Source organism: Trachurus japonicus, chromosome 2, assembly GCF_045865225.1.
Source record: "Trachurus japonicus isolate A0001 chromosome 2, Traja_1.0".
NCBI lineage: Eukaryota > Metazoa > Chordata > Actinopteri > Carangiformes > Carangidae > Trachurus > Trachurus japonicus.
The window spans coordinates 7,797,648-7,823,450 of record NC_140908.1 but is presented as its reverse complement, the minus strand read 5'-3'; the positions used below and the strand labels follow the sequence as shown (position 1 = coordinate 7,823,450).

At 43.7% G+C, this 25,803-nt stretch overlaps 3 protein-coding genes and 1 long non-coding RNA gene across 12 annotated transcripts in view; 2 read left to right on the top strand and 2 right to left on the bottom strand.

The window, feature by feature from the left end:
- Nucleotides 1-1,292: 1,292 nt before the first annotated feature.
- Nucleotides 1,293-13,314, top strand: jam2a (junctional adhesion molecule 2a). Of its 4 annotated transcripts, none has more exons than XM_085798076.1 (11): nt 1,293-1,588; nt 6,484-6,549; nt 6,687-6,797; nt 7,639-7,788; nt 7,910-8,097; nt 8,406-8,508; nt 8,954-9,061; nt 9,218-9,230; nt 11,102-11,173; nt 12,098-12,131; nt 12,365-13,314. In XM_085798076.1, exons 1-11 carry the CDS (start codon nt 1,540-1,542, stop codon nt 12,401-12,403), a joined length of 933 nt encoding a protein of 310 aa, XP_085654202.1. In that variant the 5' UTR covers nt 1,293-1,539; the 3' UTR covers nt 12,404-13,314. The 4 variants fall into 4 exon arrangements, with proteins under 4 accessions (XP_085654202.1, XP_085654191.1, XP_085654219.1 ...); XM_085798065.1 differs by having other exon boundaries at nt 9,215-9,230; XM_085798093.1 differs by lacking the exon at nt 11,102-11,173.
- A 491-nt stretch (nt 13,315-13,805) lies between these two features.
- LOC146990707 (uncharacterized) lies at nt 13,806-16,302 on the top strand. Of its 5 annotated transcripts, none has more exons than XR_015037929.1 (6): nt 13,806-13,913; nt 14,525-14,598; nt 14,988-15,052; nt 15,148-15,222; nt 15,551-15,814; nt 16,161-16,302. It is a non-coding gene; the product is annotated as an uncharacterized LOC146990707 (long non-coding RNA). The 5 variants fall into 5 exon arrangements; XR_015037930.1 differs by having other exon boundaries at nt 14,985-15,052; XR_015037928.1 differs by lacking the exon at nt 13,806-13,913 and having other exon boundaries at nt 14,433-14,598.
- A 2,549-nt stretch (nt 16,303-18,851) lies between these two features.
- atp5pf (ATP synthase peripheral stalk subunit F6) lies at nt 18,852-20,961 on the bottom strand. Its single transcript, XM_085797633.1, has 4 exons — nt 20,930-20,961; nt 19,932-20,101; nt 19,594-19,718; nt 18,852-19,075 (listed from the first exon to the last, which is right to left on the bottom strand). Exons 2-4 carry the CDS (start codon nt 20,099-20,101, stop codon nt 19,047-19,049), a joined length of 324 nt encoding a protein of 107 aa, XP_085653759.1. The 5' UTR covers nt 20,930-20,961; the 3' UTR covers nt 18,852-19,046.
- Nucleotides 20,962-22,110: 1,149 nt separating this feature from the next.
- The window catches only part of appa (amyloid beta (A4) precursor protein a), a 31,788-nt gene continuing 28,095 nt past the window's right edge, over nt 22,111-25,803 (bottom strand). For both annotated transcript variants that reach the window (XM_085797608.1, XM_085797619.1), the window contains one exon: nt 22,111-24,905. In XM_085797608.1, the coding sequence (XP_085653734.1) occupies nt 24,804-24,905 (102 nt within the window). In that variant the 3' untranslated portion in view covers nt 22,111-24,803. The remainder of the gene's footprint in view (nt 24,906-25,803) is intronic.

Sequence of the window (25,803 nt, the reverse complement as noted above, 5' to 3'; positions counted from 1 at the left end):
GTGTGTGTGTGTGTGTGTGTGTGTGTGTGTGTGTGTCAGGCTCCCCTTCATCTCATAAGCCTTTAATTCTTGCGGAGTCGGAGCACAGCATCTTGATCCAAGGCTAAACACGGTTTTGTCATCCTTTTGCTCTTTTGAGTCAGAATACAGTTGCTGTGATTACACTGTATCCTGCAACATCTACTGGATATATTTATATTCATATGGAAAGTGATGATTTAATGAGGGCAGGATGTTGTTTTGGGATAATTCAGCTTCACACTGAGCTTTAGAGGCTCATTGAAGTGGTGGATGTAACTTTTTGAACTTGTTTGCACAGTCACCACCACTCCTCTCCTTTCCAAGCTGTCTCTATCTGTCTCTATATGTTTCCTTTGCATCTCTGCAACACTCTCTATACCCTTCATAAAAGCTTTCTATTTATAAATTGAGGCAGTATAAGAGCACATTTATGTTTTTATTCAGCCATTACCAGAGGAAAATGTCCATATCATATGATTGTGGGGTTTCCCAACCTATGGCAACCCAAAAGTTGCTTTTATTAATAGATTATTAATCATCTGTAAAGTGTTGATGAATTATTTGCCATTCTTTAATGGAGCCATTAAGCATTACAACTGCAGGCTGTTAGTCTGATTCACCTTCCCATCAGACCTGCAGCAGTGTGTGTATGTGTGTTAACTGTGGCTCACGTTTGTTGTTGAGTTGTCAAGCAGTTGTGAAATGATTAGAATCAGGTCACGAGGAGTCACTTTGGAGGGAAATCTGGATTTAAAGGTCCAGATGTCGCTTAAAACGATGTTTGGATTAAACTATGCGCTTCAATAAAATAGGGAGAGAAAAAAAAAAAGAATAAAGCCCGGGGTCAAACCGGGTCCGGCTGCAGCTGAGCTCCGTCGCTGCCACACCTTGTTGCCCTGCCCAGTTGACTCCCGTTATGTGGCCATTTGGCAGTGCAGTGCGCGTCTTGGACACGGCGCTGCGCTCTCGGCGCTCCGCTTCGTCTGAAAGCAACACACACACACACACCCCGCCTCCCCTCCTCCTCCTCCTCCTCCCTCCCTCCCCATTCCCTCTCTCCCTCCCTCCCTCCACCTCCATCTCCAACCTGAGCCAGATCCGACACCGCACAGCGAAGAGCAGCGAGCACGTTCATCCGCGTCTCTGTCGGGGTTAGTTCACCGCGGCTCCGCTCTCCTCCGGACACCGGTGTCTGCTGCTCATTACCGGACCCTGTCCCTGTCCCTGTCCCCCCTCCTCTCCTCTTCTCTCCTCTCCTCTCCTCGCTTCGTCCGTGCGTCCTGCTCATCATCAGCCCCGCCGTGCCAGCTGCTCCCGTGCCGTGCCGTGCCGCGCCGCGCCGCGCCGGGGCAGTCCGGTCGCATTTTGCCCCGTAGAAGAGCAGTTTATTCCCCGGAAGCTGGATGAATTATCGGAGAGTTGTGAACAAGTGCAAGAAGAAGAAAGCAGCTGAGAGTGTGGATCCTCCTCGCTCCGTCCAGGGAAGAGAAGAAGACTCAGCCGGAGTTGTGGACGACAATGGAGGGGACGTCCCTGTGTCTTCCTATTGTTATTTTACTGATGCAATGTAAGTGGCGAGTGGAAAACGGTTTCATTTGGAGGAACCAACAGTTGCTCTGTGTGTTTCTGCTTTTCTGTCCAACTCTGGAAACATCTGATTAAGCTTTAATGCATGTAGGCTAACTGATCTTTTGATTTGATTCATGCTGATTGTGATGAGTCCTCTCAGAGAAGACACTTTTTCCCCACAAAGTTTTTTTTATTATTATTATTAATAGCAGTTTAATTGGATTATTTCTATAAAAAAGGGAGAGAAAAACCAACTCAGTACAGATCCTGGATCATCATTTGGTTGATTCTGCTGTCGTGTTGTGTTACTGTGGTTTCGTGACTGCTCCTGTGCGAGTGGGGCTGGGCTCCTACAAGTTGGCCCTATAGAAGTTGTTCTTGGACGGCTGCCAGCTCAGGGTGTAGGTGGCACCGGGTTGGACCAGGTTCTGGCAGGACAGATAGTGGATCTTTTTTTTGCATGAGGTCAGTTGTTGGAGCGCCACCAGAAACTTCAAGCTGTTTCTTTTTCTCTCTCTTATGTGACGAGGTGTTTTCACGGCAGGAGACTGAGCAAGGGGGGGAGAGAAAATAAAAATCCATGTTTAGACTTTAGCAGTTTTTTTCTGCATGAATCCTGACTGAGCGATGTGCAGGGAGGGAGAGAGAGTGTGTGTGTGTGTGGTGTAAATGGTGTCAGGACACCAGGGGAGCAGGACCAGAGTGGGATGGATGTGATGAGACAGTGAGAGTGAGTGACGCACATTTTACTCTGTGTTGTCCATGTTTTGCCACCTGTCAGGCCACCAGGTCACGAGTTCACCGAGGTATATATATATGTGTGTGTGTATATATGTGTGTGTATGTGTGTATATCACTCATTCACTGATGGATCAACTGTTGGACAGAGCAGCATCAGATGTCCTGTGTGTGTGTGGACGGTATTGTCTGAAGACTTGATGTCCAAGGAGGAGAAACTTTGGGTGGATCTCTATGGCAAGAGATCTAACACCCCCCATCTCAACCTCACACACACACACACACACACACACACACACACACACACATACACACCGTGCCTGACTGAGACAGCTGTTGCTCACAGGGTTACAGTGATACAGAGAGGCTTTGTTCAACCAGACACACACACACACACACACCAACACACACTCTGTCCTCCCTGTTTTTCCTCCGTACCCCCACAGCCTTGAAACGTGCGCCTTGTGCCGCCCACAATCACGTTATCTATATCACACAGGCAGACAGGACGTTTCCTGTGGGGGTCCATCTCCCATCTCCCCCCTCTCTCTCTCTCATTGGTTCCCTCTTAATTTGAATAAGTGCCTTAATTATTACTGCGCCGTGCTTTTGACCTCGGCACAGTCCTGGCAACACCCAGCTCGCTCTCTGTAACACTCTGTACGGACCTCGTAATGAGAGTAACGCTGCGTGCCAAGGAGTGAGCGTGCCACCTTTCTATTTTTTGCTCAGGCGAGGAAGGGGGGGTGGCGGTGGCTGCCCCTGTGTGAGTTTAAGCTGTCGCAGGGTTTGGTTGATGTTTATGTCACTCATGACTTGTGTGTGTGTGTGTTTTGACGCCTCAGGCTTCACGTTTCTGTCTGTCAGAGGCACAACAAGCCCCCAGCAGCAGCAGCAGCAGCAGTTTTAATCACCGTGGCGGCCGTATCTGATGCCGTACTGGAGGATCACCAGAGACTTGTTTCTGAGAAGCACATGAAGAACTTCACCCAGTTCATTTGAGCAATTTTCTCCCACTGATTTCAGCAGAATCTGATTGATCGGGTCACAAGTTTTGCTTCTCACATGGCCTTAGATGCAGTGAGAGCGTATGTTTCCCCCCTTCACTCCCACCTGAATCTTTGGAAAGTGGTCCATCTCTGGCCGTGGTGCTCGGTCCGGACCACTGGCCACAGCCAAATGTGAAGCAGCTCATGATCGGCCCTCACAGCCAGCGCTGGCTGGAGGATGATCGGTCCAAGTCAGCTTAACTGGAATGAAACAGCTCTGTTTTAGCAGATCCAACACTTTTCCTTAAAGATCCTACATTTACCCATAATGCCCTTGTCTGCATAGACCTGTAAGACGTTGACATGTGTATAATAACCTGCATCTAAAATAACTGAGCCACACATGTTGAAGTGACATCCAGCAGACATTTGTCTCCATCCAGCTCTTGGACAAGCAGGCCTTTTATTTTGAAAGGGATATTTCAACATTTTGGCAAATTTGCCTATTGCCATAATACCTCTAGTCGTGGGGGTACATTCAATTGTATTATTATTACATAGTGTGGTGAATGTGCAGGTCAAAACGTCCCCACAAGAAAATTTGGGAGTTGTTGGATTGTGTATTTGATGAGTTTGATGAGGGATAGGAGACCTGTACCATTCTCTGCCCCGCTGATCTCAAAACAACATGCACCGATTATTAAAGGTAATGAACCTACGCCTATGACTACAGGGATTATGGCAAATTTGCCTATTGCCATAATCCCTGTAGTCATAGGCGTAGGTTCAGCTTGTCTCAGCTTTGCCCTTCATTCTTTCATAACACCACCCCTCCCTTCACCGGGGAAATCTTCTGGTCAACTGGTCGTAATGTAGAAACAATGGGCGAACCCAGGATGTTAGAGACAAACAGGAAACCGAGGAACTGACTAATTCCAGTATACATGTTTTTTAGAGCGGAGTTGTTAGATTTCAATCTGCGTGTGTCCGAGTGTGAGTTAATGGATTCAGTTTTTCAAGAATATGTGAAGGTGACGCCTTCATTACACCGAATTAGAAGTTTGCAGGAAGTTTTCTGTCGCTTTTAAAGCTCGGAGCAGGAATCCCTGAGGCCCATCCAAAAATGTTGAACTATCCCTTTAACACCATGTGAACATTACCCACCATGCAGTTGTGAAATGATCTGAACAGGCCATGTGTTCATTGTCTGCCTCGACGCCTCTGTAGTTAATTGAGGCCATCGGAGTTGACAGTGTAGCAGTAGCGGAGCGCGGCACGGCGGGCAGCGGGCCGCCGCACATGGGGATGCTAGGCTTTGCTCACTTTTTTGGTGTGTGTGTGTTACTGTATGTGTTAGTGTGTGTGTGTCAGTGGGTACAGTGTTTTAAGTGCAGGCATGTTGTCAGCCCTGCTACATCTCCTGTTCCTCAAAGAGACACCCTTCAAGGCGGCGGCGGGACGGGTCTCACACTATGTGACAAGAGCCTCTTCCATTCACAGTCCCACTGTCTGAGAGGATCTCCCTCGCCTTCAGTCCCACTCTCTCTTTTATTCATGCTTCTGCGGGTCTCTCGTCCGCCCTCCACCAACCTCCACCCCTCCTCCTCCTCCCCACCCCGCTCTCCTCCACTCCATTTCATTTGTATTCTATTCTTAGGGCCGCTCATCTCTCCTTTGTCGTTTATTCCCGTCTCTTTTTAATCTCATTGTATCTCCCTCCCTCGTCTTGTTCATCCTTTGGTGAGACAATGCTCCTCAGAGGGTGTCGAGGTACACAAGCCGAGGCAACGACGATAATCCTGTTACAGTGCCGCAAGTCGACACATGGCAGAGCGGAGGGGAAGAGCGGGCGTCTGGAGGGAGAGTGTGCAGTTTTAATTCACTTAGCTGAAAAGTTTGACCGGGCAGAGCTGGTGTGAATTGAGCCAACTTTGAGAAAAGCTTTTTAAAAAAAAAAAAAAAAACCCAAGCGTGCATTATGCTGCATTTGGCAGATGACATTATTATTGTAGAGGCTTTTGTTTATTTAAAAGCCACATTAAAAATAGCTGCCATCGAAGGAAATAAGAGGAGAGAGGCCGTGCAAACTCCAGTTTGTATAGCCGTCCAACATGGCCGCCTTCCTGTTCTTTTTCACGCTTCCTGTCCTTTGTCTCAGCTTTGCCCTTCATTCTTTCATAACACCACCCCTCCCTTCACCGGGGAAATCTTCTGTAACTGGCCGTAATGTAGAAACAATGGGCGAACCCAGGATGTTATAGACAAACAGGAAAACGAGGAACTGACTAATTCCAGTATACATGTTTTTTTAGAGCTGAGTTGTTAGATTTCAATCTGCGTGTGTCCGAGTGTGAGTCAGCTTGCGTGCAGGCTGAGTTAATGGATTCAGTTTTTCAAGAATATGTGAAGGTGACGCCTTCATTATACCGAATTAGAAGTTTGCAGGAAGTTTTCCGTCGCTTTTAAAGCTCGGAGCAGGAATCCCTGAGGCCCATCCAACATTTATCATGCCATTTCACAAATGTTCCCCTTTTTCTCTTCATTTGCAGACTTTAGGGAGACGTTGAGCGGCCGTGTGCATGTTGTTTCCCATCCGTCTCTCCCCCACGGTTCACCTGCGTTCACAAACAGGACGACCGGACAATAATCCCAGCCTGTAAACCAATCAGCGCACAGGAAATGTTGCTCCTGTTTCCCCTTCCTGTTTAGACGCTTGTATCAGTGACACACAGAAAGTTGCGGGGTCAGGCAGCCGTGCCGTCGGCTGCCTCGGCTAATATCCCCCCTCATACATCAGGTTAATCTGGACAAGCTGCTGGTGAGACGCCGGGGCGACCTCGTCCTAACCTGTGCTTTAATAAACATACGGCGGTGCTGCTCCTTAACCCCGCAGGATTAAAGCGGAGGAGGGAGTAATCCTGCCCTCACCTCAGATCTCCTGGAGAAAGCCTCGGTCCGCCTCAGACTGATGCGTCTGCCTCAGACAGCGCAGCCCAAAGACGGCCATTAAGCATTCTCCTCTTGCAGCGTGGAGCACTTCACCCAATTCACCTTGCCCCCTTAATGGATGACGAGAGATATTACGTTCAGAACGGCTCTCAACCCACCTTTTTTTTCTTTATCTAATCTCTCTCTCTGCCTCCTTCTCCCTCTCCCCCTCCCCCAGGTTCCCCCTCTGTCCCTGTGACCGTCTCCAGCGCCAGACACAAGGTGGAGGCGCGCGAGTTCACAGGTGAGGCAGGAAAAACAAAAAAAAGCAGCTCATCTGTCTCACACAATAATAAACGCTATAAATAGACCCGAGCTGTTGAAAGAAATAAACACATTTCTGCTTGTTGTTGTGTTATAAATATCTCTCTCTTGCTTCAGATGCGGTGCTGTCCTGCACGTTCCGCACAGAGAAGGACCAGAACCCGCGCATCGAGTGGAAGAAGAAGGGCAAAGATGTTTCCTTCATGTACTATGATGGACACTTTAGAGGTGAGAAAGCAGCCAGTCCCTCTTTATCCCCACCGTGACACACAGGGCATTTGTTTTAATCAGCTTGCGGTGCCAGCTGGAGAGGGGTTTGAGAAAACACCACTCTGATAGGTCGGGACGGGAGCGGCGGATCTACCGTGAGAGACGTTTTAGCTCAACGTGTGAAATAGAAGCTCGTCTGATTGTGGATTTAATGGGTGAAATAAATAAAGAATAGCACAGTCTCTTGTGTAGACGGAGGAGTTGCCCTGACAGTTTTCCCCCAAACACGTCAAGGCTTTTGAAAAATGCCTCCAACCCATCACCTCCGCTCCACTTCACATCTTCCAAGTTTGCTCCAAAGGTGACGCCAATAAAGACTCAGTGCTTTGACAATGGGAGACAGGAGCTGCTGGCAGCAACTAAACTCATGTAAAGTCTCATCCCTGAAACTTTCTCTGGGCCACATTCACCAGTCAGGGCGCTCCGGGGCAACACGCGATAAACCACCCCCTGTATCCTGCTGCTTGACATGTTCGAGGTTCAGAACCAGGTCGGGAGCTTTTCACAGGGAGATTTACATTGAAGTTTACATTGCATTAAAGATTCTTTTGCAAAAACTCTTAAAAAAACATGTTTTTGTATGAATCATTTGGTGAAATGATGTCCAAATGCAGCATCAGAATGTACTATATGCTATGGACAGATGTATCTCAATATTGTATGATGAAACGTGCCTAGTGATACCAGTCTTAAGTGGCAGTAATGTTAATTATAGATGAAAACATGCCAACTGCACATCCGCTGCACCAGCGTTCAGGACATGTCCTCCTCTTCCTGACTCTCTCTTCTCTGCCCTCAGGTCCGTTTGAAGGTCGTGCGACCATCGACGGGGCCACGGTGACGCTGCAGAGGGTGACTCAGGAGGACGCCGGGGAGTACCGCTGTGAGATCAGCGCTCCTCTGGACTCTGTCAGCCTGGGCGAGACCAACGTGACACTGAAAGTCCTGGGTAAGACTGACAGGCTGTGATTTAAAAAAAGAAATGAAAAAAAAAACAAAAAAAAAACACTTGTCAAACATTTGATGTCTTCCTTTGGTTTCTGTGCTTCTGACTCTGTGTTTTCCTCCAGTGCCCCCCCACACCCCGTCCTGCGAAATCCCCAGCTCGGCGGTGACGGGCTCAGTGGTGCAGCTGCGCTGTAGAGACCAACAGAGCATCCCACCTGCTACATACACCTGGTTCAAGAACAACATGCCAATCAACGACCCCCGCCAGGCCAACGCCACCCTCAAAATCAACACACACACAGGAGTACTGGTGAGAGAGAGTGCATGTGTGTATGTGTGTGTGGATAAGAACGATGAGGAAGGATGGCGTGTGTGTTGGAGAACGCTTTACACTGTCTCCCTGCAGTAACGTGTTATTTAAGGAAGCAAACAGAGCTGCTTCTGTCAACTTCTGCGCAAAGTGCTGCTTCCTCTGGTTTGATAGTACGTAGCGTTTCTGAGAACCGCTCAAGGACACTTCAGCAGAATAAATGCTCTAACTGGAGCCATTTAAAAGCCACGCTCTGTCTAAAAACAGGTATAAAAGTTTCCCTCCATCCTCTCTGTCTGTGTTTGCAGGAGTTCAGAGCCGTAGCCAAAGAGGACACGGGCCGGTACAGCTGCCTGGCATCCAACGGGGTGGGAACACCCAAGATGTGCGAGGGCAAGCACATGACAATAGGTGTGTGTATTTGTCCGGATGTGTGTGTTTGTGTTTTGTTTTTTCCTCCACTCTTCATCCGGCCTCTTCCCCCCTCACCTTTCAGACCTGGACTAAATCAGAGATGCAGTGGAGAGGAAGAGATTCACTTATTCCACCCTGCTTCTGAAATCTTGTGTCATTTAAGGACAAACTACGGTTTTAAATGACGCCATTATGTGGAGCTTCCTAATAAATTCTTTAATATGCTCTAGGTTAATGCACGCATCCGTTTTCTGCACTTAGTAAATTACAGGAACTATTCCTGCAGCACAGGAGAAGGCATTAGACGGCGTTGCATTAAACATGGCCTTTGCTACTCACGTTGATGTTTGCAGATTTTTACAATACGTCTGTTTGGAATATTGATTAAATATTTACCACTTCATATTGGAAATGGATCATAATGACTGTGTCTCTCTTCCAGAGGACGTGAACGTGACGGCGGTGGTGGCGGTGGTGGTGGTGGTCTGCCTGCTGGTGCTGATCTGCAGCTGCGGGGGATTCGTCCTGCACCGCAACGGCTTCTTCAGCCGTAGGTTCCACTTCCACTTCCACTCAGCCGTCTACTCTGCTCTTGTTTGAACAGTGCATCACTTAATAGAGATATTGTTTTTTTTATTCTCTCTCTGAAATAAATTGACTTTTACTGTTCCTTCTTGCATGGTGCTCCTGACTCATCCATCAGCAGGACACAGAGGAAGGTAAGAGCTCTGTGATTGCATTAACATTGATGTGAAGCAACAGTCTAATACCCTCCAGAGTGAAGGAGAGAGCAGGGAGGACGCTGGCTTGTTGTCTGCGTGTCTGCGTGCTGACTCAGGACTGTAAAGAGTGACAGCTGTGTCTAAATGTGTGTTTTTGAGCCACAGCAGCGCCTGTGTTTGTACTCATGCGGTGATGGGCACCAACAGATGTAGAAACCATGGGGGGAGGTTTTTTCTCTCTCTAATTGACTGTCACTTTGGGGCAGATGTACCTCTGTTGAAATCATGTCAAACTGTACCACGTACAAAAAAAAAAAAAAGACGCCGACAATTAAAGGGAGGAGAAATAAATCGGTGCCAGATAATTATAGAATAATTACTGGCTGTTAATCAGCGCGGAGGAAAATATTGGCACCAGATTGAATTGCAAGCAATTAAACTGATTGGCTGGGTAATTTGAAATGGATTATTTAGATATCGAAGAGATGGAGGAATGAGATGGTGGCGTCACACTGGGATGTCAGAGCGATGCTGTGCGGTGCATTCACACACTAACTAACAAAGCGCACCAGAGCGGGCGTCTGGACGTTTTGATGCTCCAGTGTCCGTTGAGCCAGAAACCACAGAGACATAAATGCAGCCCCCCCCCCCCCCCCCATGTGACTGGTCTAACTCACTCGACTTTGTTATTTGATTACTGGCTTGTTACGGCGCAGCCTTTGATGGAGAGTCAGCGAGGAGCTCTCCCTTGAAGCTGATGCGAAAGCTCTTTGTCTAGGTTGGAGTCTGATGCTTATCCCACTGAGCTAACTGGAGCTGTCAGTGTCAACTTCCTATTTATAGAGCAGGCGTCTTCACAAAGACTCAAAGACAATGTGACATGATTTCTGATGCGCCAATAGTAGGCACAAGTTAACGGGGTGGGGATGCAGATCTAGGAGCAAAACAGTCTCCAGGAGTTAGAGAAATGTTACATCACGCTAAAGGCTGACTGCTGACTGTTTTATACTGAAGAATGCATGTCTCTTTTTTCTAGTTTTTATGAAGAAAACACAGGCAGGACCGTCTCTTATTGAACACGTGTGATTTTTTTCGACTTAAAATGCTCCACTCAGTGTTTCTATAAGGCGTTTGTGTGGACCAGTTTGCTTTAAAGGGACAGTTTGACTGTTTTGACTTGTTTTTGTGTGATGTCATCATGCATTTCCTGCAGTGGACTGTAATGAGCATCGATTAATCATTGTTTAGAGTCCATCCACTGCAGGTAATGCACCGATGTTGCATAATGTTACCACGATTCAAAACACACACACACACAGCTGCAGTAGAAACCAGGCACACAGGACTTGGACTTTTAGATTTTATTTCTTATTTGGGTGTTGGATTGCTGCATGTGTTGGCTCACCACTTTACAGCGTTAAGCCCCTAAAAGGTGAATTTTGCAGCTTTGTGGCTGTGATACTTTGTGGTGTAAACTGTCTGTGTGATTTGTAGGCTCCGTGTTTGTAGAAACGTGTCCCTGTTTGCAGGTTCACTGAATACTTTGACTTCTGTCTGTAAACTTTGCAAGTCTGTTTATTCAGATCCCAGTGTTGAAGTTGCACTAACACACTCTGTGTATAATGAAGCTTGAACACTGGGATCTGAATGTTTACAGAATCTCCAGTAAACCTGCAAACAGTGACCTGTGATAAATCAAAATGTGCAGAGTTTACAGAACCAGCATCACAGCGACAAAAGTACACCTGCATGAATAATTGAATATCACATACCAATAACTGCCCCCCCCTTTTCGGAGAAGCATGGTGTGCAGTGTGATGCCTTATTGACCCCGTTTTAAAGCCGACATGCTGGCCCCCCCACCACAGGTCCTTTTGGATCTCCCAGTGTCACGGTGCAGCCCACATCAGCAGCCAAACCCTGCACAGAACAGAGGACACGTGAGTGTGACGCATAGACGAGTGAACGGAAGATAATAAGACTCTCGTCATAACTGAATCCCAAATTGCCCAACGGTGTGTCTTAAGGCTACTGTCCTGTTAGAAAGAAAGCTCAGACTCGGCTCCGTGTGATGTCACTCCGCTCATCAAGAGAGTGAAAAGGTTCATTTTCAACATGTTACACAAAGATGGATTGAATTCAGTGCTGTTTTTAGGAATAATCAGTGGAAATCGGGGCGTAAGAAACAAGGAAAAGTGAAAAATGGGAAGTAAAATGCAGTCTTTGAGTGTTCATGTTGGGTGTTGAACTTGTGATCAGACAAAATCAGACTCAAAACCCAAATGTGCAGTCGCCTGTGTGAATGTATGTAGGCCTACACATGTGGGAAAAAAAAACACAACCCTATTGACCATCTTTTTCTGAGCTTCATCAGTGTCTCTGCTTTTTCCTGCATGCATGAGACAAAATAAATGAGCTTAGCATAAAGACTGGAAACGGGTGGAAACAGCTAGCCTAGCTCTACAACAGCACAAAGCTCAATAATTAATATATTCTATTTAGTTTATTTTGTCTGGCAGGACAATAGATACATCGTTTTACAATTTTGGATTCACCTGTGTACAAGTGTCTTATTATTTTGTCCCCATACTGACCACTAAAGGACCAGTGACTTGTATACGCTGACATATTTAAAGTACATTTGTAGCTATGAATAGAGAGAGGACGACTGTGAGGTTTACTTAATGTCCCTCTCTCTGCCTCTGTCCCCTCTTTCTACCCAGTGGGAGGTTTGCCATGTATGATGTGCATTATTTATGCAGGGCAAGATATGACTCAGGATACAGCTGTCTGCCTCGACTTTCTTCTCCTCTTTGTGACTGTGTCAAACTGTCTGATGCACTTACTATGTCTTTGTCTTTCAGGTCCAATGTCAACTATGTCCCCCCTCCCCAGGAAGTAAGTGTTTCTTTCTCTTTCTTCTTTGTTCTACACCTCTCTCTCTCTCTCTCTCATGTTGGGTACTGAGCACTGACAAGAGCTAAACGCTGACTTAAGCACAAGGAGGAATCGCTCTTATGAATGTTGCCGTGTTTTTGATTGAAGTCACCTGAAGGCATCACCGAGGGCCAGGAATCTGAAACGTTTAAGTCTAATGCTTCTTTTTATTTTTCTCTGTGTGCGTCCCACAGCCCCAAGATTTCAAACACACCCAATCATTCATGCTCTGAGAAGCTGGCCTTTCTTCCAGAGAAGATCACCCCTGTGATATGGTGCCAACACTGGATTCTCTGATTTCATTTCTCTCGCTCTGGACTCTGAATGAGCTCTTGATCTTATGCTACATGCTAATTGCAATCTTCTTCCTCTACGGCTCCTCTCCGGATGTGGGTGGTGACAAGCAAATCTGCAAGGCTTCTTTACTCTCTTGCTTTGCTGTGTGGTTCGCATCTGTCATTGACGTTTTTCTGCTCTTGTGGGATTAAGTACAGTTTCACGGCACTCTGCTCCCCCCTGTTGGTCACATGGTGACAATCCAGGGACCAGTGGAGACTTAACACACTTTAATTCCCTCTGCAGGCCAATTATTCAACTCGTTTTCTTTTACCAAAGACTGATTGTTTAATTTAAGTGATTTCTATTTAACTGAATCATCACAAGGGATTTTGTCTTTAAAGCAATAGGGAAGGAATTTCAATCTATTCCAACATAAATGCAGTTTACCTCAGCCAACATTTTTGTCTTCTGTAAACTCTGTGGCCCCGCGGCTTCCCAAGGGCCACAGAGCCACAAAACAACACACAAGCAGTGAGACAAAGCCAGTCCAGGAGATCAGGAAGCCAGTCCAGCCAATTCTACTGAGACCAACCCCATTCCATCCCAATGTGCCTGCATGGTCTTTTTTATATATAAATATAAATATATATATTCCTTGTGCCTTTTTAATTTGTCTGTCATTTATCTATGGATCACAGTTTTTTGTAAAGAACTTGCCTTACTTTTTTCTGTCTTTATATTTTTGTGCCACTGTTGATCAATGTTTATCAGAACCGGAGTGTCTGTTTTTAGACTGTGTGAATGAATTGTTCAGAGTTTTATTTGAATGGTGTATCAGTAATAAAGTTTTTCTATTCAAAAACCACACTGCTGTTGTTATTGTTAACATAACACAGATAATAAACCACAGTAACTATAAAGGTACTTGCTACTACAAGTGCATGTAGCCTATGTCTATTATCTGCTACTTTATACTTCTACATTGATTTGATTCACATTAATAATACTAAATAAAATCAATAACAAATATACAAGTCATTTAAAATAGTCCAACACCTGCTGATTTTTATTTTTTATTATTATATTTGTATAATCTTTTTTTTCAACCACACTAGCATTAGACTCTTCATGGGATTATGATTAAAAAACATAGGTTATGTCATGTATAACGGCCCGAAAAACGGGATACGAGTCGTTTCCGTTTTCTGATTATGAAACGAAACCGGGAAACACATGATTGTAGATGCTGTGCTCCTGAATGGGAATTGTTATCGTAATTCCCGATTCCCATTCATGAGCACAGCACCTACAATCAGTTGGAAAAACAGAAATCCAACCTCTTCACCTCCAGGTGTCGCTGTCAAAGCTGCAGCAGCTTCCGCTTCACTTCCTGTCTCAGGTGTGTGAAGTAAACAGACAACCTGAAGATCACCTGAGTCTACGAGAACTTCGCTCCAAGTCTCTGTAAGTGCGATAAAACTTTCACTAAACTGACGAGCAAAGTTTATGAAGAAGCTGTTGAAGCTGCAGAGACGTAATGACGTAGAAAGAGACGTTAGAATCCGCTCCGTGTGTCCATGGTAACAGAGACAGCAGCTAGCTCAGCGGCTAACAGCTAACTGGTACTAGCAGGTGAAACAGGAAGTGTGAGAGTGTGATACTAAAACTTTTAACATTGAGTGTTTTCATGTGAGGAATATGATTTAATTTCTAGACTTTTAGATCAGTGTCCAATGAGAAATGATTGATTTGATTAGAAACATGTTGAAATGTCCTCAGAATGAACCAGACACTGTGTAGTCTGTCATATCGTCGTACATGCGTCGTATTGTCGTATGGAAACAAAACACAGGTCTGAATATTAATTCATGTATGTACATACACGTAAATGTACGTATATATATTTGATATTATATGAAGCCTTATTAGCATTGTTTGTCCCTGTTCACTGACAAGTGTAAAGTTTCCAGAGGTTTATTGACATAAATGTAGAAAAGAAGCAGGAGAGTAAATGAAGACAGACAGAGACGCAGCAGCAGCCTCCATGTTCATCATCTCTGTCTCTTGTGACACAGACAGTCCCCGTGAGGACAAGCGGATCCGATGGAGTCTTCAGGACCTGGACGGAGCTGCAGGGAAAAGAGGAGAGGTGAGGACCAGACCAGACTTTGTGCTCTAACAGTATGTGGAGATGTATGTTAGTGTGTTCATGCAGACAGGCTGGATTGGTTGCTTTGTACCTCTTTGAGTGACCACAGAACTAGATCATATGTTTACAGTTTAATTTCACTTTGTAGTAAAAAAAAAAAACACTACAGCTCCTTCATGTAAAAGCCTTTATTTTTAACACAACAATATTTGCATCAATACTTTTTTTCCCCAGCTAACAGTGTTTAATATTTTTTATCTGCGTAGTGTCAGTATGGGAATGAATAAGATTATTAACAGGAAAGTGTTTGTTTGTCAACTTTCAATGTAAACTGCAGGTTTTCTGTCATTTAAAACTAACCTGGTGTAATTATATGCTTTGACCAGCAGATGGCGCCAAATCAGCAGCTGGAGCCAGGAGTGAGCCACCTCAATGTTTCTGGAGAAAACACAATGTAAGTGTGATTTGTAGCTGAACTGTTGCAGCTCAAACATTTCTAAATGTCAGGATGAGTGTGACTAAATGTTTTTTGTGTATGTGTTGTCCCAGGTGGAGAGTCAGAGGTGTTTGTGAACATCACACTGAAGATGAAGCAGGAGGAGCTGACTGACTGTCTGCACAGCAGTAAGAGCATTTCTTTATTTCTGATTAATGCTAGTTTGTTTTTCTGGGGTTTCATTTGGGACCTCGTTGATGTGTAGCCATGTGTGTATTCAGTAGGTTTATATACGACCAGCTAATTGTAACTGTACATACTGTAGTGCTATGGTCAAAAATCCTTGTGTATATATTTGTTTAGGTATGCATGTTGTATCTGTTTTACCTTTACGTATGTATCAGATGCTGGTTTTGATATAACAACTTGTGTCTGTAGCTTATTTTATTTTTTACTTGCTTATGTATTTCTTGAACGTATCTGTCATACGGACTCATTTACTCCACATGTCTCCAGTTTGGTGCTTAACGAGGTGACGTCCTCCAGGAAGGCGGAGCTGCTTCTCCATTGGCCGAGCACAGGTGTGTGCACTCTGGTCCTGATGAGCAGCCGCAGCAACCAGAGGAGCAGTGTCCCATAATAGTCATTCAGCTTTTGGAGCGGCAGCGACAAGCGGCGCGGCAGCAAGAAGGGGCAGCTAGACGATGCGACTTAGCCAACGCGACTTTGCCACAAGAGACGGCGCCATGGGCGCAGCAACTCTTAGATCTTTGACTTCAGGTTTGGTTTTATTTTCTACTTTATTTCATTTTCAAACATCTTTACATTGTGTTTAACCTTGATCCATCCCTGGTTTGTGTTGGCAATGGAGTTTAAATCGGCCATGTGGCTGCAGGTGTTTGTTGCAACAACCAAGAGTACTCTGACTTAACTCAGTTATTGAGCTGATCAAAGTACTTTTGGAACAAACACCTGCAGCCACATGGCCTGGTCTACAGACTTACCCCGTCAAGCACATGCAAACTCCATTGCCAACACAAACCAGAGATGATCAAAGCTGACAAACATTTCCACACAATAAATGAACATTGTTGAATCTTTATCGTCTTTGTCTTCTTTGAACCAGGTGGTGAAGTTCTTCTGGACTCAATGGTGGACAGCAGCTCCTGAAACAAGATGGAAAAGCAGTGTTAGACAGGACTACCTCATGTTGAATGTGTCCTTTGTCTTTCAGACTGAACAAGATGGGGGCAACTATGTGTGTTGTGAAGTAAATAAAGATTTCTGTGTATGTGTATGCCTTGAGTGTTTCTTACCAAGTAGAGGTGGCAGCAGTAGCCAGTCGGCTCAGGGTTCAACACCTACACAAGAGACAAAGATTAGAGTGAAACAAACAAAACCAAACCTGAAGTCAAAGATCTAAGAGTTGCTGCGCCCATGGCGCCGTCTCTTGTGACAAAGTCGCGTTGGCTAAGTCGCATCGTCTAGCTGCCCCTTCTTGCTGCCACGCCGCTTGTCGCTGCCGCTCCAAAAGCTGAATGACTATTATGGGACACTGCTCCTCTGGTCGCTGCGGCTGCTCATCAGGACCGGAGTGCACACACCTGTGCTCGGCCAATGGAGAAGCAGCTCGTTAAGCACCAGATTGGAGACATCTGGAGTAAATGAGTCCCTGTGACAGTCAGATACGTTCAAGAAATACATAAGCAAGTAAAAAATAAAATAAGCTACAGACACAAGTTGTGATATCAAAACCAGAATCTGATACATACGTAAAGGTAAAACAGATACAACATGCATACCTATACATACATACTAAACAAATACATACACAAGGATTGTTGACCATAGCGCTATACAGAGCGATTGATATTGTTGTATCAATCGCTCTGGCGCTATAGTATGTACAGTTACAATTAGCTGGTCGTATATAAACCTACTGAATACACACATGGCTACACATCAACGAGGTCCCAAATGAAACCCCAGAAAAACAAACTAGCATTAATGACAAATAAAGAAATGCTCTTACTGCTGTGCAGACAGTCAGTCAGCTCCTCCTGCTTCATCTTCAGTGTGATGTTCACAAACACCTCTGACTCTCCACCTGGGACAACACATACACAAAAAACATTTAGTCACACTCATCCTGACATTTAGAAATGTTTGACCTGCAACAGTTCAGCTACAAATCACACTTACATCCTAGGGAGTATTCTCTACTCTACTCTACATTGTGTTTTGACAAACATTTTCTTATTCTAATTCTCACACTGACACTATGCAGATAAAAAATATGAAACACTGTTGATGCAAATTTTGTGTTAAAAATAAAGACTTTTACATGAAGGAGCTGTAGTTTTTACTCTTTTACTACAAAGTGAAATAAACTGTAAACACATGATCCACTTCTGTGGCCACTAATACGACTGCTGCGTCTCTGTCTTCATTTACTCTCCTGCTTCTTTTCTTTATGCAGCAGGGGCTGGCTCAATTTGTGTCAATAAACCTTTGGACACTTTACACTTGTCTTTTGTCAGTGAACTGGGCTCTGTGGTGGACTGTTGTGTGTCTCTTAGGAACAAACAAGACTAAGGCTTCATAATATCATCACACACACCTGTATCAAACATATGACCTGTGTTTTGTTTCCATACATGAAGTTAAATGACAGACTACACAGTGTCTGGTTCATTCTGAGGACATTTCTACATGTTTCTAATCAAATCAATCATTTCTCATTGGACACTGATCTAAAAGTCTAGAAATTAAATCATATTACACATGAAAACACTCAGTGTTAAAAGTTTTAGTATCTCACACACTTCCTGTTTCACCTGCTAGTACCAATTAGCTGTTAGCCGCTGAGCTAGCTGCTGTCTCTGTTACCATGGACACACGGAGCGGATTCAAACGTCTCTTTCTACGTCATCACGTCTCTGCAGCTTCAACAGCTTCTTCATAAACTTTGCTCGTCAGTTTAGTGAAAGTTTTATCGCACTTACAGAGACTTGGAGCGAAGTTCTCGTAGACTCAGGTGATCTTCAGGTTGTCTGTTTACTTCACACACGTGAGACAGGAAGTGAAGCGGAAGCTGCTGCAGCTTTGACAGCGACACCTGGAGGTGAAGAGGAGGAGGAGGAGATGATACTAACATGTATTTCTTTGTACTTCTTATGTTAATCTATTGTGTTAATCCTAATACAAAATATACTAAAACTATACTAAAAAAAAAAAATGTAGTTTCTTAATCTAAGAGGGAAAAATAAAGAAGATATCCAGTTGCACATGAGGTCATTCAAATTAGCCTGACCTTTACCACTTCAGATAGACTACATTTAATAACACACAGCTTTGGTTCGCTGCACTAGAATCTATATTGTGTATTTAAATCTCCCGGCTTCACATACAGTATGTAAAACTTAAGGCATCAGGTCAGATGGAGACTTTTGCCTTTGATGCTATTTTAGGTCTCTCAATTTCAATCATCTTGGACAGACTCCAGTTCATCTCTGACCTTGTCGTACCACACATCTCTCTCAAGTCCAATTCAGAGCTGCAGCCAATTTCCATCTCAGCCTGTTGACATTTGACTCATTCATTTAATCAGTGGATTTCAGATATCACCAATCTAAGAAATCCATGGTATTTACTTATTGTTGTCTGAGGCTGCTGACATTCACCTAAAACTGATCAACTGACTAAAAAAAAAAGCCTAAATTCAGTTATTAAATACTTTATTCTGAATCATATCTGAACATATTAACTGAAATTATTCAGATATGGGAGAAATGAAGAGACCATGACCACCTCTGCATTATGGTGTCAGACATTTTAATAACTGCCAAAGAAAATATCGCAATCCAATTATTGTAACATCGAATGGTTATAAACATTCAGATGGTGCACAATCAGATCCATTGATGAGCAACACAAAGCAGTTCAATCCACTATCTTTTTATTAAATACAACATATTGGTGACATGGAGGAGATATACAACATGGACAGGATTCACTTGGTCCCTTCCTCGAACTTCGGCTCTGGAAAAACAGAAGAACAAAGAGAAGCGTTAGTGTTTGCTGCATGTAGAGGTTTTAAAGCTCATTGTAGCTCCCACAAAAAAACAGTGAAGCTTTCTCAGAGACTCATCTTGCTCTGATGAGCATCACTGTCTATGCTCTAAATATAGACACAAAAAGCTCAAAATCACAGTACATCTCAGTCTCTGCTGTGGCAAAGGACTAAATATTTATGAGGGAGGGGACTGTTAAATCATGTAAAAGCCAAAAGCCTGTTTAAGTTGCATCATTTAAAACAGCCATGTCCTTACAAGTGCTTCTAGTTGTCATGCATGCACAGGATTATGTGCAGCTGATACAAATTAATTCACATTCACATTCAGTCTTAATGGACAGTGTTGAATCTGTATTTCAAACTGAATTACCATCTTAAAGCCAAATATTTTAATGTTGATAGTTCATATTCACAGCAGCCACACACACACACACACACACACACACACACACACAATGAAAAACCCACTGAAACTTTAATGCACCTGTAAATTTGAAGTCGGGGAACTTGTTGAAGTCTCCTCCTCCGTACAGCCTCTGCAGCTTTGTGACCTCCTCAGACACGTTCTTCTGGTAAGCAGGGCCGGCATCGACAATCCCACCAGAAGACCTGGGAGAGCAAAATGGACTTTAATCATGATTTCAATGGTGACGACTGGGATTTGAACCAGCACAGCGAGCAACTCGCTTCACTGTTCTCTGAGTTAATGTGTTACTACTGCCTGAACCCTGAGCTGGAACCTGCTTTTGTCAATCTGACTGATCAGTAAACACCACGTCTAAACAGATTAAAGGGAGGTGTATGTCAGGAGTTGGCACTGACTTGCTCTTGGTGTTGTAGTCCCGGATCTTGTCCAGGAACAGCTTCTGGACGGGGTCGAGCTCCTTGGCCCGGTTGAAGACGACAGCGGAGATGCCGATGTTCCTGCGCAGGGTCAGGCTGACGGCGGAGCGCAGCACAGAGGACAGCTTGAACAACCGGTGAAGTGCCATCTGGAGGAGACAACAGGCCTCAGGTTAGAATAAACAGGATCATCATCATCATCATCAGGACCACAGGCTGCGGTGACGGTGCTGTCTCAACCTGCAGTCTGATGCTACTTGCAATAACAAGACATGACCACTACACACACACACACAGTGCAGGAGAGGTGAACTAAAAGTTGCATTTCATTGTCTTCTACGATATGATATGATAATACATTAAACTTTGATCAATGAAGGTACTATCTAATGCTACCCATCTCCTCGACTCAACTAAGTAACGCACTAACTCTGAACTTTTAAACACTGTTTTTATTGTGTTCTTATACCTGATGAAATGTATATCTTTTATACACATACTTTTTATACGGGGAGCCAAAGGCAATTTTCCACAACAGTGGATAATAAAGATTTATTGTATTGTATTGTATTCAAGGAACTGTTGCACTTGCTCTCAATCTCAATTAGCATTAGCGTTAGCTGCCGGTAACAGCACATACCTGACATTGTACTTAATAGGGTAAAAACTGTTAAACGTAACCGTATTACTCATTTATTACGAACAACTTATTGCACGGCTTGTAAACAGGTCACTGTCGTCAGGCTAACGAGCTGAATGTTTGCTACTTTCACCCTACAGAAACTACTGCTAATGCTAAGTCGGCTAGCCTCGGGTTTACACCTCATTCAAACCGCGTCCTCTGTTTTATTTGTTTAACTGCATCGGCTCCTTCTGACGTTAAAGTCTCTGTATAAACGTGTGTGTTGTTATTAAAACACACGGTGTCGATGAACAGTGTGAAATTGTACACATTTGTTCGGAAACGTCGCACTCACCTTGGGTTTGACACTCAGACAGAACAGGATCCCAAATGTGGAGGAGCCGCGGTGGATTGTGGGAACGTGAAGTCGTGACGTTCGCGGAGGATAAAACGCTGCGTCCTGACTGTGCGCAGCGCTGTGCAGGATTACAGCATTCACAGACGGGCCAGAGCCAAAAATAATGGAAAAATATATTTGAATAATATTTTCTTTCAGCATGATACATTTATTATTGAAATTATGCAGCTGCTGGCTTTATGATAATCCCTACAGAGCAGCAGTTGAGGTGTTTTCAATTATTCTTTATTGTTAATATCTCTATATTAGCCTACGGAGCCCCCCTGGTGAAAAATAAAGAAGAAAAAATAGCCTATTTGCTCACTAAATTTACAGTAAGTGCTTGGGCTGGTTTAGGCCACTGTACAATATACACATAATAGTTAAAGATAAGGTAAAAAATAAAATGCAAACGGGATCTCAAGTAATATAATAAATAATATATTATTATATATAATATATTTGCAGTTACACAGTAAAAGTACAGCAAGTATAGCTCCATGTATAGAACTACAGGATTAAAATACTTAAGTTTATATAGTTAAATGTATCATCACCTCAAACACCTACAAATGGATTATATAATGATAATACACCCACTCGGGAGAGTTTAAGAATAACGATGGCTATGTTCATCCCCAAAGGGAAATTCATCTGTCTGGCAACTCATTAACCATTTGCAGAAGCTGTCGTAATGTTTAACGAGCACTTTTCCTTTAGATACTTAAAGTATATTTCACTGATAATACATTGTGTGAAATACTGCAGAACAGAAAGGGTGTTTTATTTACTACTGATCACTGATCAGAGGAGACGGCCCTAAAACGCCAGTTTTTGTTGCAGTGAAATGCAAAAATAATTGAACATGAAGAGAGATATCCTGGTTTCCTCTGTATTAAGAAGTCCTCTGATGTGTCCTTGGGGCAACGCACTGCAGTGCTGTCAGCTCTAGTCTGCTGTTTTCTCTGAGGGTGACCTCTGACCTACTTCTGGAGCTAAGAAAAGAGAAAATGCCTCCTCACAGTATCAGTTTTTACATCATCAATATTATTATTATTATTAGCAGTAGTAAAGATGTTGTAATAGAGCACAGGACACATGAAGATCTGTTGTCATAAAACACACAAAGACACAGTATCTGTATGTACATTCAAAACTTTATTATGGAATACAGTGTAGAAAGCGTTTTCCCAGTCAATGCAAATGGCCTGCACAATATTACACAGTGGAAAACAAAACCAATATATAACCCACAGAAAAAGATAGAAAGAAAATCCTGCTTCCTCTTCTACTCTACCGCCCTCTGTTGGGCTTCGAATGAGCACCCTGTGAAAAAGCACAGACCCACCCACCCCACTGCAGCCTCCGTGTATGTACACTCCACTCGTACTGAATCTTCCTCACTGATCTTACTCCATCAGATGCATCAACAGAGTGAGAGGTCACGCTGCATTTCTTTCTGTTATGTTGTGATGATGACAAATCTTTAACGTGAGCTGACTGTATGAAGATGAAAAGGGGGGGAAAGGGGGGGGGGGGGTTCTTCCCTAGAAGCCTGAATTTACCTTGGACTAATATTTGATCCCTGCTTTTCGCATCCTGGCCCCCCGACTCGCTCTCAGCTCTCGACGGTGAACGCCTATTATCTATATACAGACTCCAGTGCTGTGCCTCTGAGGAGTCAAGTGTGCGTTGATGGCAGAAAGGTGAGCAGCATGCCTGAAGGGACAGGAAGGCGAAGGAGGGCGGGAGGGGAAGGGAGGTACTGGGGGTGGGGGGGGTGGGGTGGGGAGTGAAAATCCATTATATATACAGACTGCCTGCCTGCCTGGCTATCCATCCGGAACTGCAAGTCATTTCCTCTCTACCTCACCCTCCTTCCTCATCGTCCTCCTCCTCCTTCTTTCAGCACTTCACCTGTTCTCACAGCAGAAAGCAAAAAAAAAAAAATTACAAAACCAAAAGAGAAACTGCGCCGGCTCACAATTGGACGAAACACCAGACTGGAAATGACAAAGCACGCACACACGCAGAGATAATTGCAACCCATCCCCCCATCCCGACTTCACGCCTTATATTCTGTTTCCCTTTAACCTTCACCACCATGACAGGCCCGTTTCAGAAAACACAGTTACATGAATCCAACAACAACAAAAAAAAAAGCAAAAAAAAATTAAATAGGGTGATTTCTGAAAGCCCCTGTGGATGAGGATTTGAACACAATATATTTCAGTGAATGAGAATAATATACAAACAGAGATGAAGCCAGCCCCCCTCCTGTAGCTTCAGGAACGTAGCATGGTATTAAAAAATAATAATCAAAGAAATGACACACACACACTTAAATTCCAAAATCACAGATCTCATTTAAATGTGTATTTTACATGATATCAAAGCAGAGCCTGTTCATCTAGATTTATATATATTTTTCATCATTGTTTGAAGTCACGTGATCACGAGAAGATACTAAATGTACAATCTTGCTAGAATGACAATCTATACGTGAGAAAGGATCTCAAGAGAGAGCAGCGTTAAGATCTTGGGTTTTTTTTTTTTTCTTTTTCCAAATCCTGTTGTCATCGTTGTCATGCACTACATAGGAACAGCTAAGACTTGAGCATTACTTCAGTAACATTACACGCAATTTAAAAAAAGGACTTTACATTGGCTGATTTTTTTTTTTTCCTCAATTTTCATTCTTTTTTGAAAAACAAAACTGGAAACGATAGAGAAAACCTCTAAAATAAAAACAGCTCATTCAGAATACATAGTTACTACTGTCGTCATCAACATATTCATTATCATCAGCATCTCCAAATATCCTTAAGAGCCTTGTGTGACTTAACACAGCCCAGCTGTCGTAAGAATGCACAAAGAAAAGAGGATGGAGGGAGGGAGGGATGGAGGAGGAGGAGGAGGAGGGGAGGGGAGGAGGCTCACTTATACTCCAGTGTTGACTGTAGAGTGAGTGCAGTAGTGGTGCAGAAGGGGGGGAGGAAGGGGGAGGGGGGGGGTCGCTGGGCCTCGTTTACACAAACCACGTTGCTTGATTCAACTATAATCTAATCAATAATCATTACAAAGAACATGATAGATAGAAACAAGAGCGATTTGAAATGACTGATTGATTCGTCTGCCTGCAACCGGTTCTGGTAGATGCGGCCCAGCGTCAGCGCGCGCCTCTTATGCTACTGATCAGTGGTCAGATTTGCCTACGCCAAGTCCACAACTACAATACAACTTCCCCAAGCCGGAAATAATAAAATAATTTTTTTTTAAAAGAAACCCTACTATACACTGGCCCTGAATCAGTGTGGAGAGAACCCGCTTCTTCCCCCTGTGGGTAGGTTTGTTTCGATGCACTGGGCGGGGCCTTTTTTTCTTTTCTTTTTTTTTCCAAACATCAGCAGGCCCAGACGGAGCAACATATGAACCCCCCCCCCACCCACCCACCCACACACACACACACACACACTTTATTTTCTTTAAATTAAAAGGTGTCTTGCTCCAATAAAGTGAACGAACGTGGTGCAAACTGGCTCGGCCACAGTGTCCGCCCAGGCAAGGATGAAAGAAACCCCCCCCCCAACCCGCCGCCGCCCGGATACAGTCGCTCCTTCTGCTCGTAACTGACTATTTCAGTCACTCGGTGATGTCAGCCACACTGCCTGTTAAGAGACGTGGGACGAGTCTGAGGGGGGAGGATGGGGTTGGTGGTGGTAGGGAGGGGTGGGGGGGTGGGATGGGGGATGTGTGTGTGTGTGTGTGTGTTTATGTTTGTGTTGTGTCGTGTTGTGTGAGTGAATGTGCGGATGTACACGTGACATTCTCCTCAGTTCTGCAGCTGCTCAAAGAACTTGTAGGTCGGGTTCTCGTAACCGTTCTGCTGCATCTTGGACAGGTGGCGCTCCTCGGGGGTGACGGCGGCGTCCACCTGGAGGAGAGCCAGAGAGAGGGGGGGGGCGGGGTTAAACACACACAGTGATACACAGTATAAGAGAATCTACTGTACATTTCAAGACCCTCATCAATGTTCATTTTATGAGGAACTGACACAAACAAAGAAGCAACAAATCCATTAGTTTTATTACTAGGAAAACTTCCAGAAAACATTAGGAAGAATGATGTTTATTTGTTTTTAATAATAAGAGTAGCATTAATTAAACTAATTACAAGAAATTGGTTTAAAGATGATAATTTAAGTATTTCCAAATGGAAGGATAAACAAGATATACGTAATGGAAAAAATAACAATTATTTTTGAAGAAAGAAGGGAAAAATGGGTGAGGTATATAACAAATAATATCTCTAATGATTTGTAAAATGTTTCTTATAGATATTATATATATTTTTTCTTGTTTGTTTGTTTTTATACTTGTAATGAACTCCTCATTGTCTTTGTTTCTAAATATAGGCATATGCAAGTAAGTACTATACATGTTTATAGTGTACATGTGTTTGTTGTTATCGCACCTAGTGCATATATTGATGAAAACGTATCCTCTGACTGAAACCGTAGGTAATTATTTGAATTAGTAGTTGTACTTTTATCTTATTTTTTTTTCATTTTTTTTTACTTGATCACATAGTCTGATTATTCTGTATTATGTTTTTCGGTGTCTGTCTGTTAATTATTTAAAAAAGAAGCGACAAACATGTTTTTTTAATTAAAAGGCTAATGAAAGTTCTGAAAAGATAAATGAGGATAATTAAAGAAGCACAGAAAGAAATTAATTACTAACACACTTTACAAATTATATTTAGTGAGTATTTCTCTCAGTGCAGCGTTCCTGCTCCACATCTGGAGCCTCTGTCAGACCGGAATGAAACAT